General features: G+C 63.4%; 1 protein-coding gene across 1 annotated transcript; it reads right to left on the bottom strand.

Moving 5' to 3' along the window:
- Window positions 1-1,569: 1,569 nt before the first annotated feature.
- On the bottom strand, window positions 1,570-17,479 carry NPC1L1 (NPC1 like intracellular cholesterol transporter 1). Its single transcript, XM_057410262.1, has 19 exons — window positions 17,379-17,479; window positions 15,277-16,848; window positions 15,096-15,196; window positions 13,773-13,945; window positions 13,570-13,698; window positions 13,311-13,493; window positions 12,496-12,610; window positions 9,778-9,905; window positions 9,563-9,694; window positions 9,231-9,320; window positions 8,472-8,662; window positions 8,274-8,401; window positions 5,480-5,600; window positions 5,344-5,399; window positions 5,121-5,271; window positions 3,630-3,861; window positions 2,717-2,830; window positions 2,473-2,635; window positions 1,570-1,733 (listed from the first exon to the last, which is right to left on the bottom strand). Exons 1-19 carry the CDS (start codon window positions 17,477-17,479, stop codon window positions 1,570-1,572), a joined length of 4,044 nt encoding a protein of 1,347 aa, XP_057266245.1.
- Between the last annotated feature and the right edge of the window lie 128 nt (window positions 17,480-17,607).

Raw genomic sequence — 17,607 nt, 5'->3', positions numbered from 1 at the left:
GCCCCGCCCCTGCCCCACAGATCCCCCACCCCTGCCCCACAGAGCCCTCACCCCTGCCCCACACAGCCCTCCACCTGCCCCACAGAGCTCCCACCCTGCCCCACAGAGCCACCTCACCCTGCCCCACAGAGCCACCCATCTACAAACACATCCTGCCCCACAGAGCCCCCACCCTGCCCCACAGAGCCACCTCACCCTGCCCCACAGAGCTCCCACCCTGCCCCACAGAGCCACCTCACCCTGCCCCACAGAGCCCCCACCCTGCCCCACAGAGCCACCTCACCCTGCCCCACAGAGCTCCCACCCTGCCCCACAGAGCCACCCATCTACAAACACATCTGAGCTCTGCCCTCTGCCCCACAGAGCTCCCACCCTGCCCCACAGAGCCACCCATCTACAAACACATCTGAGCCCCCCCCCTGCCCCACAGAGCCCCCACCCCTGCCCCACAGATCTCCCACCTGCCCCACAGAGCCCCCCCACCCCCGCCCCACAGAGCTCCCACCCCTGCCCCACAGAGCCACCCATCTACAAACACATCTGAGCCCCCCCCCCTGCCCCACAGAGCCCCCACCCCTGCCCCACAGATCTCCCACCTGCCCCACAGAGCCCTTACCCTGCCCCACAGAGCCACCCCTGCCCCACAGAGCCACCTCACCCTGCCCCACACAGCCCTCCACCTGCCCCACAGAGCCCTTACCCTGCCCCACAGAGCCACCCCTGCCCACGCCGCCCATCTACAAACACATCTGAGCCCCCCCGCCCCACAGAGCCCTCACACCTGCCCCACAGAGCTCCCCCTGCCCCACAGAGCCCCCACCCTGCCCCACAGAGCCCCCACCCTGCCCCACAGAGCACCGCCCCCTGCCCTACAGAGCCCCCCTGCCCCACACATCCCCGCCCATCAGGGCTCTGCACATCCTTGGCCCCACAAGTGGCCCTGTGTGCCCCACATGTGCTTAACTAAAAGCCCATTCCCCCCACATGGCCTCGTGTCTCCCCCAGTGCCCTTGTGCCCTACAAGTGCCTGTGAGCCCCATGTGGCTCCTTAACCCTACAGAGCCCCCCTGCCCCACACATCCCTGTCCATCAGGGCCCTGCACACCCTCGGCCCCACAAGTGGCCCCATGTACCCCACATGTTCTTAACTAAAAGCCTGTGTCTCCCACATGGCCTCGTGTCTCCCTCAGTGTCGTTGTGCCCCGTAAGTGCCTGTGGGCCCCATGTGGCTCCTTAACCCCACAGAGCCCCTGTGCCCCACATGGCCTCGTGTCTCCTTCAGTGTCCTTGTGTCCCATAAGTGCTTGTGGGCCCCATGTGGTCCCTTGACCCCACAGAGTCCATGTGCCCCACACATCCCCATCCGTCAGTGCCCATGGGCCTCAATGGCGCTGTCCCCCCAGTGTCCATCTACCCCACACGAGCCTCATGGTGCCCCACAGCGCTGCCCCTGCAGTGTCCACGCGCCCCACACATCCCCTGGTGACGCTTGGGAACCCGTCCCAGTGACACCCAGTGCTGAGGCTCAGAAACCAGTTTAAATAGAGCTTGGGGAAGGGGGGCGAGGGCTCAGCCCTGCCTGGGGACGGGGACCTTGTCCTGCTCCTGCTCCTGCTCCTGCTCCTGCTCCCTGCTCTTCTCCCCAGAGCCGGGGCTGCCGGGCGTCAGCCCCACAGCCGGCACCACCGCGTCCCCCGTTGTGACCCCTGGCGGGGTCCCCTGCGGGCTGGGTCCTGTGGGGAAAACGGGGGGACAATGAGGAGGCAGCGGGTGTCAATGGGAGTCAATGGGTGTCAATGGGAGTCAGTGGGAGTCAATGGGCATCAATGGGTGTCAATGGGAGTCAGTGGGAGTCAATGGGCATCAATGGGTGTCAATGGGAGTCAGTGGGAGTCAATGGACATCAATGGGTGTCAATGGGAGTCAGTGGGAGTCAATGGGCGTCAATGGGTGTCAGTGGGAGTCAATGGGTGTCAATGGGCGTCAGTGGGTGTCAATGGGAGTCAATGGGCATCAATGGGCGTCAATGGGAGTCAATGGGCATCAATGGGCGTCAATGGGTGTCAGTGGGAGTCAGTGGGAGTCAGTGGGTGTCAATGGGAGTCATTGGGCATCAGTGGGAGTCAATGGGCGTCAATGGGCATCAATGGGTGTCAATGGGAGTCAATGGGCGTCAATGGGAGTCAATGGGCGTCAATGGGCATCAATGGGCATCAATGGGAGTCAATGGGAGTCATTGGGTGTCAATGGGAGTCATTGGGCATCAGTGGGAGTCAATGGGTGTCAATGGGTTTCAATGGGTGTCAGTGGGAGTCAATGGGCGTCATTGGGCGTCATTGGGTGACAGTGGGAGTCAATGGGCATCAATGGCCGTCAATGGGTTTCAGTGGGTGTCAGTGGGAGTCAATGGGAGTCAACAGGAGTCAATGGGAGTCAAGGGGAGTCACTGGGAGTCACTGGGTGCTGTGGTACCCATGTAGCTGAGCAGCACGGGCAGGAAGAGCAGCCCGTGCGCCAGCCCCAGCAGCGTGATGATGAGGTTGAGGCGGAAGAAGAAGACCTGGATGAGCTGGGCCTTGGCGAAGGCCAGCACCACGATGCCGGGCAGGTTGGTCAGGGCCACCCCGGCCACAACCTGCGGGGGGGCAGCGGGGTCACCAGGGCCCTTGGGGTCCCCTGGGGGTCCCGTGGGGGTCCCCGCGCGCCCCGGTCCCACCTTGCTGCCCATGGTGACGGTGGCATCGGCGGCGCGAGCCACGCGCCCGGCCTGGGGGCTGTGGGCGAAGGCGTAGGTGAGGTGGGACACGAACTCCACTGAGATACCCACGGCCTGCGGGGACACCAGAGACACCCATGGCACCCGTGGCCACCCAATGGCACCCATGGACACACAATGGCACCCAGAGGCACCCAATGGCAACCACTGAGACATCCCAGAGACACCCATGGCACCCACAGACATCCAATAGCACCCACTGTGACATCCCAGAGACACCCAATGGCACCCACTGTGACACCCCACAGACACCCAATGGTACCCACTGAGACACCCCAGAGACACCCATGGCACACACAGACACCCAATGGCACCTACTGTGACACACAACAGACACTCAATAGCACCCATGGACACCCAATGGCACCCCCAGACACCCAACAGCACCCACAGACACCCATGGCACCCACAGACACCCATGGCACCTACAGACACCCAATGGCACCCACAGACACCCAATGACACCCCCAGACACCCATGGCACGGCCAGACACCCAATGGCACCCACACACACCCATGGCACCCCCAGACACCCAATGGCACCCCCAGACACCCAATGGCATCCACAGACACCCACAGACATCTATGGCACCCACAGACACCCAATGGCACCCCCAGACACCCATGGCACCCCCAGACACCCAATGGAACCCACAGACACCCCCAGACACCCATGGCACCCCCAGACACCCATGGCACCCAGAGACACCAAATGGCACCCCCAGACACCCAATGGCACCCCCAGACCCCCATGGCACCCACAGACACCCAATGACACCCCCAGACCCCCACAGCACCAACAGACCCCCATGGCACCCCCAGACACCCAATGGCACCCATTGCCCCCCCGCACCGCCACCAGGTTGATGAGGGCCACGGCGTTGTAGGGGATGTCCCAGAGGGCCATGGCGCCGGCCGTGTCCACCAGGCTCATGGCGATGGTGAGGAGCGTGGCGGCGCTGGAGCGCAGGTCCGTGCCCAGCAGCACGAAGGACACGAGGAAGGTGGGCACCAGGCACAGCCCCAGCGTCACCAGGCCCTCGGCCACCACCGTCAGGTACTGCTCGTAGTACACGTGGGTCACCCTGCGGGACGGCTCCGGCTGCAGCCCCGGCCCCGGCAGGGCCCCCTTCCATGGGGCAGGGCGCCGCGACCTGGCCTTGAGCACTGCCAGGGATGGGGCAGCCACAGCTTCTCTGGGCACCCTGTGCCAGCGCCTCAGCACCCTCACAGGGAAGAGCTTCTGCCTAAGAGCTCATCTCAGTCTCCCCTCTGGCAGGTTCAAGCCATCCCCTTGCCCTGCCCCTACAGCCCTTGCATCCCAAAGCCCCTCTCCAGCACCCTCGCGGGCACAGGGAGGAGCCCCGCGTGTCCCTGTCCCCATGTCCCATAGCCCCATGTCCTCATGTCCCAGTATCCGCATGTCCCCATATCCCCATATCCTATATTGCTATATCCCAATGTCCCCGTATCCCCATATTGCTTTGTCCCCACGGCCCCATATTCCCATATCCCCATATGCCATGTCCCATGTCCCCATATCACCCTATCCCCATGTCCCATATTCCTGTACCCCATGTCCCTATATCTCCATATCCCCATGTCTAATATCCCATGTCCCCCTATCCCCATACATTCATATCCCATAGCCCCATGTCCCCATATGCCCATATCCCAATGTACCCATATCCCATGTCCCATATCCCCATGTCCCATATCCCCATATCCCATAGCCCCATGTCCCATATCCCCATATCCCCATGTCCCCATATCCGCATATCCCAATGTACCCATATCCCATGTCCCATATCCCATAACCCCATATCCCAATGTACCCATATCCCATGTCCCATATCCTATAACCCCATATCCCAATGTACCCATATCCCATGTCCCATATCCCATAACCCCATGTCCCATATCCCAATGTACCCATATCCCATATCCCATAGCCCCATGTCCCCATATCCCCATATCCCAATGCACCCATATCCCATGTCCCCATATCCCCACATCCCCATGTCCCCATATCATATCCCCATATCCCCACATCCCCACATCCCCATGTCCCCATATCCCCATATCCCACATCGCCATATCCCACTTCCCCATGTCCCCACATCCCTTATCCATGTCCCCACACCCCCATGCCCCACATCCCTGTCCCCATATCCCCATATCCCACATCCCCATATCCCACATCCCCACTTCCCCATATCCCCCCATCCCTTATCCATGTCCCCACACCCCCATGCCCCACATCCTTGTCCCCATGATGCTGAGGCCCCATCAACCGCGGCGCCCTCACCACCACCCCCGGGCCTGCCCCGCGCTGGGTGCTCACGCGTAGGGGAAGACGCGGAAGCCGGGCTGGGTGCCGGGCACGCGGCGCAGGGTGCGGGTGAGCTCCTCGGCCAGGGCGCGCGCCGCCCGCAGCGCTGCCGTGTACTCCTGCGCCGTGCGCAGCGGGCGCTGGTAGGCCATGAACCGCGTGGCTGTGGGGCGGGGGGGGGGTCAGCTCCGCACCCAGCGCCCCCCAGCCCGAGCCCCCCGCGCCCCGCGCTCACCCAGGATGGTGCCGTTGGCGTCCATGCTCACCGCGGTGTCGTAGGCACCCAGGCCGCTGCGGGGAGGGGATATGGGGTGAGTGGCGCTGGGGCACCCCATAGGGCCCCCCCCCCAACACACGCACTGTGTCCATACCCCTTGGCGCATTGCAGCGTGGGGCGGTCCTGCAGGAACCAGGGCAGGAAGCGCTGGAACTCCTCCGGGGTCGGGCGCCGCGTCGTGTTGAGGCACCGGCCACCGACACAGCTCGGGTCATCTGTGGGACCGGGGCACACAATGGGTGCTGTGGGGGACCCGGGGGGGGGACACCCGAGAAGACACCGGTGGGTGAACAATGGGCACCATCGTGCACCCAACAGAAACGCAATGGCCACAAGGGTGAGCACCCGATGCGCACCCAATGGCCGCCGTGACATGCAGCCAACACGCACCCAGTGTGCACTCAATGGCCACCATGGTGAGCACCCATCACGCACCCAATGGCCACCATGGAGGACACCCAAGATGGTCCTTATGGCCACCATGATGGGCAGCCAACATACACCCAATGGCCACCATGGTGGGCACCCAACACCTACCCAGCAGGCATCACAGTGCCCACACAACATACACCCAATGGCCACCATGGTGGGCACGCAACACCTACCCAACAGGCATCACAGAGGACACACAACATACACCCAATGGCCACCATGGTGGGCACCCAACACCTACCCAACAGGCATCACAGTGGCCGCACAACATACACCCAATGGCCACCATGGTTTGGACCATGCACCCAATGGCCACCATTGTGGCCAGCCAATGCACAACCAAAGGCCATCATGACATACACCCGACAGCCACCCAGTGTACAACCAGTGGCCACCATGTTGCACACCCCAAGATAGACCCTATGGCCACCATGATAAGCAGCCAACATACATCCAATGGGCACCATCGTGGACACCCAACATACACCCAATGGGCACCATGGTGAGTATTCAACACACATCCTATGGCCAACATGGTGTGGCCCATACGTACACCCAACAGCCACCACTGTGGGCACACATGAACCTAATGGGCGCCATGGTGAACACCCAACATACACTCACTGGGCACCAAGGTGTGGACCGTATGTGCACACAACAGCCACTATGGTGGGAACACAATGTGTGCCCAATGGCCACCATGGCGTGGACTTTGTGTGCACCCAACAGCCACTGTGCCGGGCATGCAACATACACACAATGGCCAACACGGTGGGCACCCATTGTAGACCCAATGGCCACCATAGTAGGCACCCAATGTAGTCTGAATGGCCACCATGGTGAGCACCCAATGTAGACCGAGTGGGCACCATGGCGGGAACCCATTGAAGACCAAATGGCCACCATAGTAGGCACCTGATGTAGACCGAATGGCCACCATGGTGAGCACCCGATGTAGACCCAATGGCCACCATGGTGAACACTCAACATACATCCAATGGCCATCATGGTGTGGACTTTGTGTGCACCCAACAGCCACTGTGCTGGGCACGCCATTAACACAATGGCCACCATGGTGAGCACCCAATGTAGACCCAAAAGCCACCATGGTGAACACTCAACGTACATCCAATGGCCATCATGGTGTGCATCCAACATACACCCAAATGGGCACCATGGTGGGCATCCAACATACACCCAAATGGGCACCATGGTGGGCATCCAACATACACCCAAATGTGCACCATGGTGTGCATCCAACATACACCCAAATGGGCACCATGGTGTGCATCCAACATACACCCAAATGGGCACCATGGTGGGCATCCAACATACACCCAAATGGGCAGCACGGTGTGCATCCAACATACACCCAATGGCCATCATGGTAGGCATCCAACGTACAGCCAATGGGCACCATGGTGTGCATCCAACATACACCCAAATGGGCACCATGGTGGGCATCCAACATATACCCAATGGCCATCATGGTAGGCATCCAACGTACAGCCAATGGGCACCATGGTGTGCATCCAACATACACCCAAATGGGCACCACGGTGTGCATCCAACATACACCCAAATGGGCACCATGGTGTGCATCCAACATACACCCAAATGGGCACCATGGTGTTCATCCAACATACAGCCAATGGCCATCATGGTAGGCATCCAACATACAGCCAATGGCCATCATGGTAGGCATCCAACGTACAGCCAATGGGCACCATGGTGTGCATCCAACATACATCCAAATGGGCACCATGGTGTGCATCCAACATACACCCAAATGGGCACCATGGTGTGCATCCAACATACATCCAAATGGGCACCATGGTGTGCATCCAACATGCACCCAAATGGGCACCATGGTGTGCATCCAACATACAGCCAATGGCAATCATGGTAGGAATCCGACATACAGCCAATGGGCACCACGGTGTGCATTCAACATACACCCAAATGGGCACCATGGTGTGGACTTTGTGTGCACCCAACAGCCACTGTGCTGAGCATGCAACATACACACAATGGTCACCGTGATGAGCACCCATTGTAGACCCAATGGCCACCATAGCAGGCACTCAACGTAGACCAAATGGCCACCATGGTGAGCACCCGATGTAGACCCAATGGCCACCATGGTGAGCACTCGTAGACCCAACAGCCACCATGGTGAACACTCAACGTACATCCAATGGCCATCATGGTGTTCACTCAACATACACCCAATGGCCACCATGGCGTGGACTTTGTGTGCACCCAACAGCCACTGTACTGGGCACGCCATATACACACAATGGTCACCATGGTGGGCACCCATTGTAGACCCAACAGCCACCATGGTGAACACTCAACGTACGTCCAATGGCCACCATGGTGGGCACCCCATGCACACCCAATCCCCACCACGACCCCCACCCAACCGCCACCACAGTGGCCCCGGCTCCCCTCACCGCTGGTGGCGGGGCAGAACTGGCCGGTGGCGTTGCCATAGCGGTGGACGCGGCAGCAGCGGCCGGTGGGGTTGAGCCAGTCGAGGAAGTCGTCGAGCCAGGAGGTGGCCGGGATGGCCAGGAAGGACCTGGGCAGGGGCCGTGCTCAGGAGCCGCGGGGGGGGCCCCGCGCCGCCCCCCTGCCCGCAGCGCACTCACACGTTGGGGAAGCGCGTGGCCATCTCCACCGTGTGGGTCAGGGAGTCGCTGGCGCAGCCGGAGCTGGAGCAGATCCCGTTGGTGCCCTCTGGGGAGGAGAAGTTGTAGCCCTCGGTGGTGACGAAGAACACGGGGACCCCCACGGCCAGGTACTGGTTGAGGGCACTGAAGTACTGGAGCACGTAGGAGTCCTGGGGCACCCACCGAGGGTCAGATGGGTGCCAGAACCCACCGGGACACCCACCACAGCACCCACTGCGACAGCACCCACCATGACAGCACCCACCATGACACCCACCACGACACCCACCACAGCACCCACCACAGCACCCACTGCAACAGCACCCACCATGACAGCACCCACCATGACACCCAGTACAGCACCCACTGCAACAGCACCCACCATGACAGCACCCACCATGACACCCAGTACAGCACCCACTGCGACAGCACCCACCATGGCACCCACCACGACACCCACCACGACAACCACCACGACACCCACCATGGCACCCAGCACAGCACCCTCTGGGACACCCACCACGACACCCAGTGGCTCTGGCACTCCTCAGTGGGGTCTCACCGCGCCTGCGTGGCCCCAGCCCCACGGGGACCATGCTGTGCCCACACCACCCCTGTGCTGGCTCTATACAGCCCCATCGAGGCCACCCCATCCTCACGGTGACCTTACGTGGGGGTGCGGTGTCCCCCCAGCAGCCCCACACAAGCCCCCCCCATCCCCACGGGCCGGGTCCCCACCTTGGGCATGGCGAGCTCCTGGTCCAGCCCCACGGGCACCTGCAGCATGAGGTAGAGCCCGGCGCAGGCGAGCAGGAGGAAGAGCAGCACCTGCAGCAGCAGCGCCCATCAGGGGACCCCCCCGCACCGCTGAACCCCCCAGTGCCCCCCCAGCACCCCTGGGTACCCCCGAGACACCCAAGGAAGCCGCGAGGATCTTTGCCCCCCCCATAACACCCAAACCCCCATTGCCCCCCCTTCAAGGACCCCCCCCAGCCCCCCCTTGAACTCATCCCCCCCCTTGACCCCACCCCCCCTTGACCCCGCCCCCCTTTGTCCCCCGCCCCCCTCACCACCGCTGGCCGCACTCTGGGGTGCAGCAGCCCCGGTCCCAGGCGCAGCAGCAGCGGCCGCAGCAGCCTCAGCGCCGGCCCCGCGGGGCCTTTGTCCACGCGGCAGCAGCAGCAGAGCTCGGGGCGCGAGGCCTGGGGGGGGGGGGGAGCACGGACACGGGGTCACCCCCGGGAACCCCCAAACCCGCCCCTCCCCCCTCCCGTCCCGGCCCCACCTCCTCGCGCCGGGCGTCGAGCGCCAGCAGCGCCACGAAGGCGGAGACCTGGAGCAGGAAATCGAAGGCGATGGCGAGGGCGGCAGTGAGGGAGAAGGTGCGGACGGCGGGCATGGAGGAGAGAGAGCCTGAACCGGGACAGCGGAACCAGTGACACCGGTACCAGTGACACCGGTACCAGTGACAGCGGTACCAGTGACAGCGGTACCAGTGACAGCGGTACCATGATACCAGGAACCAGTGACACCAATACCAGTGACACCGGTACCAGTGACACCAGCACCAGTGACACCAGTACCAGTGACAGCGGTACCATGATACCAGGAACCAGTGACACCAGCACCAGTGACACCGGTACCAGTGACAGCGGTACCAGTGACAGCGGTACCATGATACCAGGAACCAGTGACACCAATACCAGTGACACCGGTACCAGTGACACCAGCACCAGTGACACCAGTACCAGTGACAGCGGTACCATGATACCAGTACCAGTGACACCAGCACCAGTGACACCGGTACCAGTGACAGCGGTACCATGATACCAGGAACCAGTGACACCAGCACCAGTGACACCAGTACCAGTGACACCGGCACCAGTGACACCAGTACCAGTGACACCAGCACCAGTGACACCGGCACCAGTGACACCGGCACCAGTGACACCAGTACCAGTGACACCAGCACCAGTGACACCGGTACCAGTGACACCGGTACCATGATACCAGGAACCAGTGACACCAGCACCAGTGACACCAGCACCAGTGACACCAATACCAGTGACACCGGCACCAGTGACACCGGCACCAGTGACAGCGGTACCATGATACCAGGAACCAGTGACACCAATACCAGTGACACCGGTACCAGTGACACCAGCACCAGTGACACCAGCACCAGTGACACCAGCACCAGTGACACCGGCACCAGTGACACCGGCACCAGTGACACCAGTACCAGTGACACCGGCACCAGTGACACCGGCACCAGTGACACCAGTACCAGTGACACCGGCACCAGTGACACCGGCACCAGTGACACCAGTACCAGTGACACCAGCACCAGTGACACCAGTACCAGTGACACCGGTACCAGTGACAGCGGTACCATGATACCAGGAACCAGTGACACCAGCACCAGTGACACCAGCACCAGTGACACCAATACCAGTGACACCGGCACCAGTGACACCGGCACCAGTGACAGCGGTACCATGATACCAGGAACCAGTGACACCAATACCAGTGACACCGGTACCAGTGACACCAGCACCAGTGACACCAGTACCAGTGACACCAGCACCAGTGACACCGGTACCAGTGACACCGGTACCATGATACCAGGAACCAGTGACACCAGCACCAGTGACACCAGCACCAGTGACACCAATACCAGTGACACCGGCACCAGTGACACCGGCACCAGTGACAGCGGTACCATGATACCAGGAACCAGTGACACCAATACCAGTGACACCGGTACCAGTGACACCAGCACCAGTGACACCAGTACCAGTGACAGCGGTACCATGATACCAGTACCAGTGACACCAGCACCAGTGACACCGGTACCAGTGACACCGGTACCATGATACCAGGAACCAGTGACACCAGTACCAGTGACACCAGCACCAGTGACACCAGCACCAGTGACACCGGCACCAGTGACACCGGCACCAGTGACACCAGTACCAGTGACACCAGCACCAGTGACACCGGTACCAGTGACACCGGTACCATGATACCAGGAACCAGTGACACCAGCACCAGTGACACCAGCACCAGTGACACCAATACCAGTGACACCGGCACCAGTGACACCGGCACCAGTGACAGCGGTACCATGATACCAGGAACCAGTGACACCAATACCAGTGACACCGGTACCAGTGACACCAGCACCAGTGACACCAGCACCAGTGACACCAGCACCAGTGACACCGGCACCAGTGACACCGGCACCAGTGACACCAGTACCAGTGACACCGGCACCAGTGACACCGGCACCAGTGACACCAGTACCAGTGACACCGGCACCAGTGACACCGGCACCAGTGACACCAGTACCAGTGACACCAGCACCAGTGACACCGGCACCATGATACCAGGAACCAGTGACACCAGTACCAGTGACACCAGCACCAGTGACGCCGGCACCAGTGACACCAATACCAGTGACACCGGCACCAGTGACACCAGCACCAGTGACACCGGCACCAGTGACAGCGGTACCATGATACCAGGAACCAGTGACACCAGCACCAGTGACACCAGCACCAGTGACACCAATACCAGTGACACCGGCACCAGTGACACCAGCACCAGTGACACCAGGAACCAGTGACACCAGCACCAGTGACACCGGCACCAGTGACACCGGTACCAGTGACACCAGCACCAGTGACACCGGCACCAGTGACACCGGCACCAGTGACAGCGGTACCATGATACCAGGAACCAGTGACACCAATACCAGTGACACCGGTACCAGTGACACCAGCACCAGTGACACCAGTACCAGTGACACCAGTACCAGTGACACCGGCACCAGTGACACCAGCACCAGTGACACCAGCACCAGTGACACCAGTTCCAGTGTCCTGGTGCCCCAGCACCCTCAGCACCCACAGGCTCCCCTGCCTGATGGGGGTCCCCCATGTGCCCCCATGTCCCTGACCCCCCTGTGAGCACCGTGCCCCCGTCGCCCCGCGCCGCTCACCCAGCAGGAAGCAGATGAGCTCGGAGAGGCTGCACAGCACCGTGCTGGGGGCCACCTGCGCCAGCACCCGCCCGATGTGATCCTCCCGCCGCTCGCCCGGCTCCCGCGGCGACTGCTGCTGACACAGCGGGGACGTGGGGACCCTGACCCACAGAGGGGACATGGGGAACCCTGACCCACAGAGGGGACATGGGGAACCCTGACCCACAGAGGGGACATGGGGAACTCTGACCCACAGCGGACATGGGGACCCTGACCCACAGAGGGGACATGGGGAACCCTGACCCACAGAGGGGACATGGGGAACTCTGACCCACAGCGGACATGGGGACCCTGACCCACAGCGGGGACGTGGGGAACCCTGACCCACAGTGGACATGGGGACCCCGACCCACAGCGGGGACATGGGGACCCTGACCCACAGTGGACAGGGGGACCCCGACCCATAGCGGGGACATGGGGACCCTGACCCACAGCAGGGACGTGAGGACCCTGACCCACAGCGGGGACATGGGGACCCTGACCCACAGAGGGGACATGGGGAACCCTGACCCACAGAGGGGACATGGGGACCCTGACCCACAGAGGGGACATGGGGAACCCTGACCCACAGAGGGGACATGGGGACCCCGACCCACAGCGGGGACATGGGGACCCTGACCCACACTGGGACCAAGGTGACCCCCAACCAACACCAGGACCACGGGGATGCCCACAGGACCTCCGTACCCACCAGTGCCCCCATGCTCCATGGGGACCCTGTCCCCAAGGGGCCCCGCTGACCCCGCCCCACGGCCCCCCCCGTGCCCCACAACCTGGTACTCCTGCACGAAGATGAAGATGTTGTCGGCACCCACGGCGAGGATGAGGAAGGGCACGACCTCGAGGATGATGAGGGACGAGGGCAGCCCCAGCAGCGCCAGCAGCCCCATGGCGGAGAACACGGCGCCGATGACCACGGCGATGCCGCCCAGCGCCAGCGTCACCTTCGACTCCACCTGCGACGGGGTCGCTCAGCACCCAACGGGGCACCCAAAGGCGCCGCCGCCACCCCGAGCCCTCCCCAGCACCCACCAGCACGCGGCGCCAGGCCGTGTACTCGCCCAGCGCCAGCGCGATGTAGGCGAACACCACGGCGTAGCTGATGGCGAAGATGGGGACGTCCTCGCCCGTGGTGCGGTTGATCTCGTCCTCCAGCGAGCGCTGAGGGGAAGGAGGTGGGTGAGGGGGGGAGCCAGGCACCCATGGGTGCTGCCGGGGCCCTCGGCGGGGCTCACCTCGGCCATGAAGGCGACGGAGAGGTTGTGGCCGTGGGTGCGCTGGAAGTCCCGGACCACCTGGAGGAAGCGGCTCTCCCAGCTCAGCACCCACTCGTGCCGCGGGTCCTCGCGCGGGAAGTTGTTGAGCGAGTAGGTGACGATGAGCGCCTCGGCCTCCGTGTACTCCGAGCCTGGGGACAGCCGCGCGTGGGAGACAGCCAGAGGGTGACAGCACATAGGGGGACGTGACACCCGACCCACCAATGGGTGACATCCCATCAATAGGTGATGTGACACCCGTACCATCAATGGGTGGCATCCCTCCAGTGAGTGACATCCCACCAATGGGTGACGTCCCATCAATGGGTGATGTGACACCCGTCCCACCAATGGGTGACATCCCACCAATGTCCCACCAATGGGTGTCATCCCACCAATGGGTGACGTCCCATCAATGGGTGATGTGGCACCCGTCCCACCAATGGGTGATGTCCCACCAATGGGTGTCATCCCACCAATGGTTGACATGACAACTGGCCCACCAATGGGTGACATCCCACCAATGGGTGACGTGACACCCATCCCACCAATGGGTGACGTCCCACCAATGGGTGTCATCTCACCAATGGGTGACGTTCCACCAATGGGTGTCATCCCACCAATGGGTGACGTCCCACAAATGGGTGACATGACACCCATCCCACCAATGGGTGACGTCCCACCAATGGGTGACGTGACACCCGTCCCACCAGCGGGTGACATCCCACCATTGGGTGATGTGACACCTGGCCCACCAATGGGTGACATCCCTCCAACAAGTGACATCCCATCAATGGGTGACATCCCATCAATGGGTGATGTGACACCCATCCCACCAATGGGTGACGTGACACCCGTCCAACCAATGGGTGGCATCCCACCAATGGGTGACATCCCACATCCCATCAATGGGTGATGTGACAGCCGTCCCACCAATGGGCGGTGTCCCACCAATGGGTGACGTGACACTGGGTGACGTGCTACCCATCCCACTGGGTGACATCGCATCGGGGGTACGACACCCATCGCATCAGGTGACACCCAACAGGCTGACATCCCCCTGGGTGACGTGAGATCCATCGCGGGTGGGTGACATCCCATGGGGTGCCATGACACCGGATGGTGCCACCCACCCCAGCCGGTGACGGGAGGCACCCACCCCACGGGGTGCCGTTCCCTTGGGCACCGTGACACCCAGCCCACGGGGTCACATCAACCCGGCTGCCATTGCGCCGTTGAACAACACGACGCCAACCCCACGGGGTGCTGTGACCGCCCCACCGCGGGCCCCATCCTGCTCACCGCTGTAGCCACCCAAGGCGATGTAGGGGAACACGGGGCCGCCGTAGTCAGCCGTGCAGCTCAGCTCCAGCGCCGTGATGTCCTTGAAGGACAGCGGGGAGCTGCGGGGCGCAGACACCGGCACCGTCACCGCGCCGCCCGCCCGCACCCATCCCCGCGCCGCCGGCGCCGCGGCACCCACTTGACGCAGTAGATGAGGTGGTCGCGCCAGTCCACGGTGCCGGTGTCTTTGCCGTGGGGCTGCGTGGCCACCATGGCCAGGCGGGTGCCGTTGTTCTGGAAGTACTGGGTGACGCTGTTGACGCAACAGTCGGCGGGCGCGGGGCTGCCGGGGTTCAGCGGCGCGTAGCACACGTCCTGCAGCCTCACCGGCCTTGCCGAGCCCGGCGCCGGCGCCGTGGCGGCCGCCAACCGCTCCTGCAGCTCCAGCAGCGCCCGCAGCACCTCCATGGAGAGCACGGCGCTGAAGTTCTTGGCGCCGAACAGCACCGAGTCGTAGCGGGAGCCGTTGCGCCGCGGCGCCGTCACGATCACCTGGTTGGTGCGGAGGAAGGGCCCGAAGTGTTGGTCGTAAAAGGCCTTCTCCTGCCGCGCGCGGCTGCCCGGCGCCGACCACAGCTCCACGGGGTCGGTGGTGAGGCGCAGGGTGCGGAACCCGGCCGACAGCCCCGCCACCAGCCCCGCGGCCACCACCAGCACCGGCAGCGGGTGCGCGGCCACCAGCACCCCCCACCAGCGGAACGCCCGCACCAGCGCCAGGTGCCAGGCGTCGCCCCATCGCGCCGAGCAGCTGCGGGCGCTGGCCGGGGCCGGCTGCAGCGTGATGCCCTGCTTGGAGCCGCGGTGCCGGCGGCACAGGGCGAGGAGGAAGAGGAGGGCGAGGAGGGCGAAGAGCAGCGCGCACAGCACCAGGGCGCCGTCGGCGGCTCCGATGCGGAAGGGGGGCGCGGGGCCGGCCGGGGGGGTGATGGTGGGGCAGGACTCGGCGCAGTCCTGGCAGGAGCACGCCTGCTCCTCGGCGCTGAGGGCCTGGCTGCAGCTCCAGGCCTGCGCGTGCAGCGGCTGCAGGGCCTCGCCGGGGTCGGTGCCGTCGGGCACGAGGTGGAAGTCGATCTGCAGCGGCGCCAGCCCGTTGCTCTTGTCCCCTTGGAAGTCGAGCCAGCGCTGCGCGGTGCAGAGCTGCGCGCCGTACAGCCCGCACATGGTGTCCAGCGCGAAGCCGCCGGTGGCCGGGAGCCGGACGCCGTGGCACGAGGCGAAGGCGGCGTCGGCGAACTCCTGCCGGTAGAAGCACTGGTACTCGACGACGGCGAACCGGGCCGTGCCCTGCACCGGCACCGCGCGCGTGACGTTGACAAAGAGGCTCTGGTCGGGGCTGCAGATGTTGTGGCAGTGGATGTTGGCGAAGTTGCGGGCGCAGGCGGGGCAGCGGGCGAGCACGGTGCCGGACAGCGCCACGCTGAGCTGCAGCGCCAGGAGCTGCGCCAGGCTGCAGCACACCCGCGGCGCCCCGGCCGCGCCGAGCACCAGGTCCGGGCACACGGAGCTCAGCAGCTCCAGGAGCGCGCCCGTGGCCTCCCGCGCCGCCGTGTTGGACACGCAGGGCACCTGGGAGGCCACCAGGGACACGTTCACCTCCGGGTTGTAGCCGCATTCGCCGTAGAAGGCGCAGACACCGGCGCTGTGGGTGGGGGTCCACGATGGGGCCACCTGCGGGGGCCGGAGCCATGGGGTGGGTTGGGGTGAAGGGAGCCTAAAGCTCCTCCAGCTCCAACCCCTGCCACGGGCAGGGACCCCTTCCACTGGAGCAGCTTGCTCCAAGCCCCTGTGTCCAACCTGGCCTTGAACACTGCCAGGGATGGGGCAGCCACAGCTTGTCTGGGCACCCTGTGCCAGCGCCTCAGCACCCTCACAGGGAAGAGCTTCTGCCTAAGAGCTCAGCTCGGGCAGGTTCAAGCCATCCCCTTGCCCTGCCCCTACAGCCCTTATATCCCAAAGCCCCTCTCCAGCACCCTTGCGGGCACAGGGAGGAGCCCCGCGCTGCTGCGCCCACAGCTCGGCTGTCACCAGGGTCAGCATCAGGTCCCGGTGTAGTGTGTGCCTCGTGCCCCTGTCCCCATATCCCATACCCCACGTCCTCATGTCCCAATATCCACGTCTCCATATCCCATATTTCTATATCCCAATGTCCCCATATCCCCATGTCCCATATGCCTGTATCCCATGTCCCTATATCTCCATATCCCCATGTCCCATACCCCATGTCTCTCACCCCCCCCACACTGGCGCTCACGGTCCCCATCCCCGCTCACCCAGCCCCGGGCACTCACCAGCGCCAGCAGCGCCGCCAGCACCGCCATGGCCAGCGCGGTGGCCCCCGGCATCGTGGGCACAAGGTGCTGCCGGTGCCACCCGGTCCCTGTGAGCCCCTGTCCCGGGGTGGTTGCCCGGTGCCATCGGTGCAGTCTGGCCTGACCGGCGCCAAAGCCAATCAGGCCTCGGCAGAGCAGTA

This window comes from Pezoporus wallicus, unplaced genomic scaffold, assembly GCF_028554395.1.
Source record: "Pezoporus wallicus isolate ANWC-B61680 ecotype Strahan unplaced genomic scaffold, APGP_CSIRO_Pwel_v1 contig_14304, whole genome shotgun sequence".
In the NCBI taxonomy this organism is placed as follows: Eukaryota; Metazoa; Chordata; class Aves; order Psittaciformes; family Psittacidae; genus Pezoporus; species Pezoporus wallicus.
The sequence above is the reverse complement of the archived record's forward strand: the minus strand, read 5'-3'. Positions and strand labels throughout refer to the sequence as shown.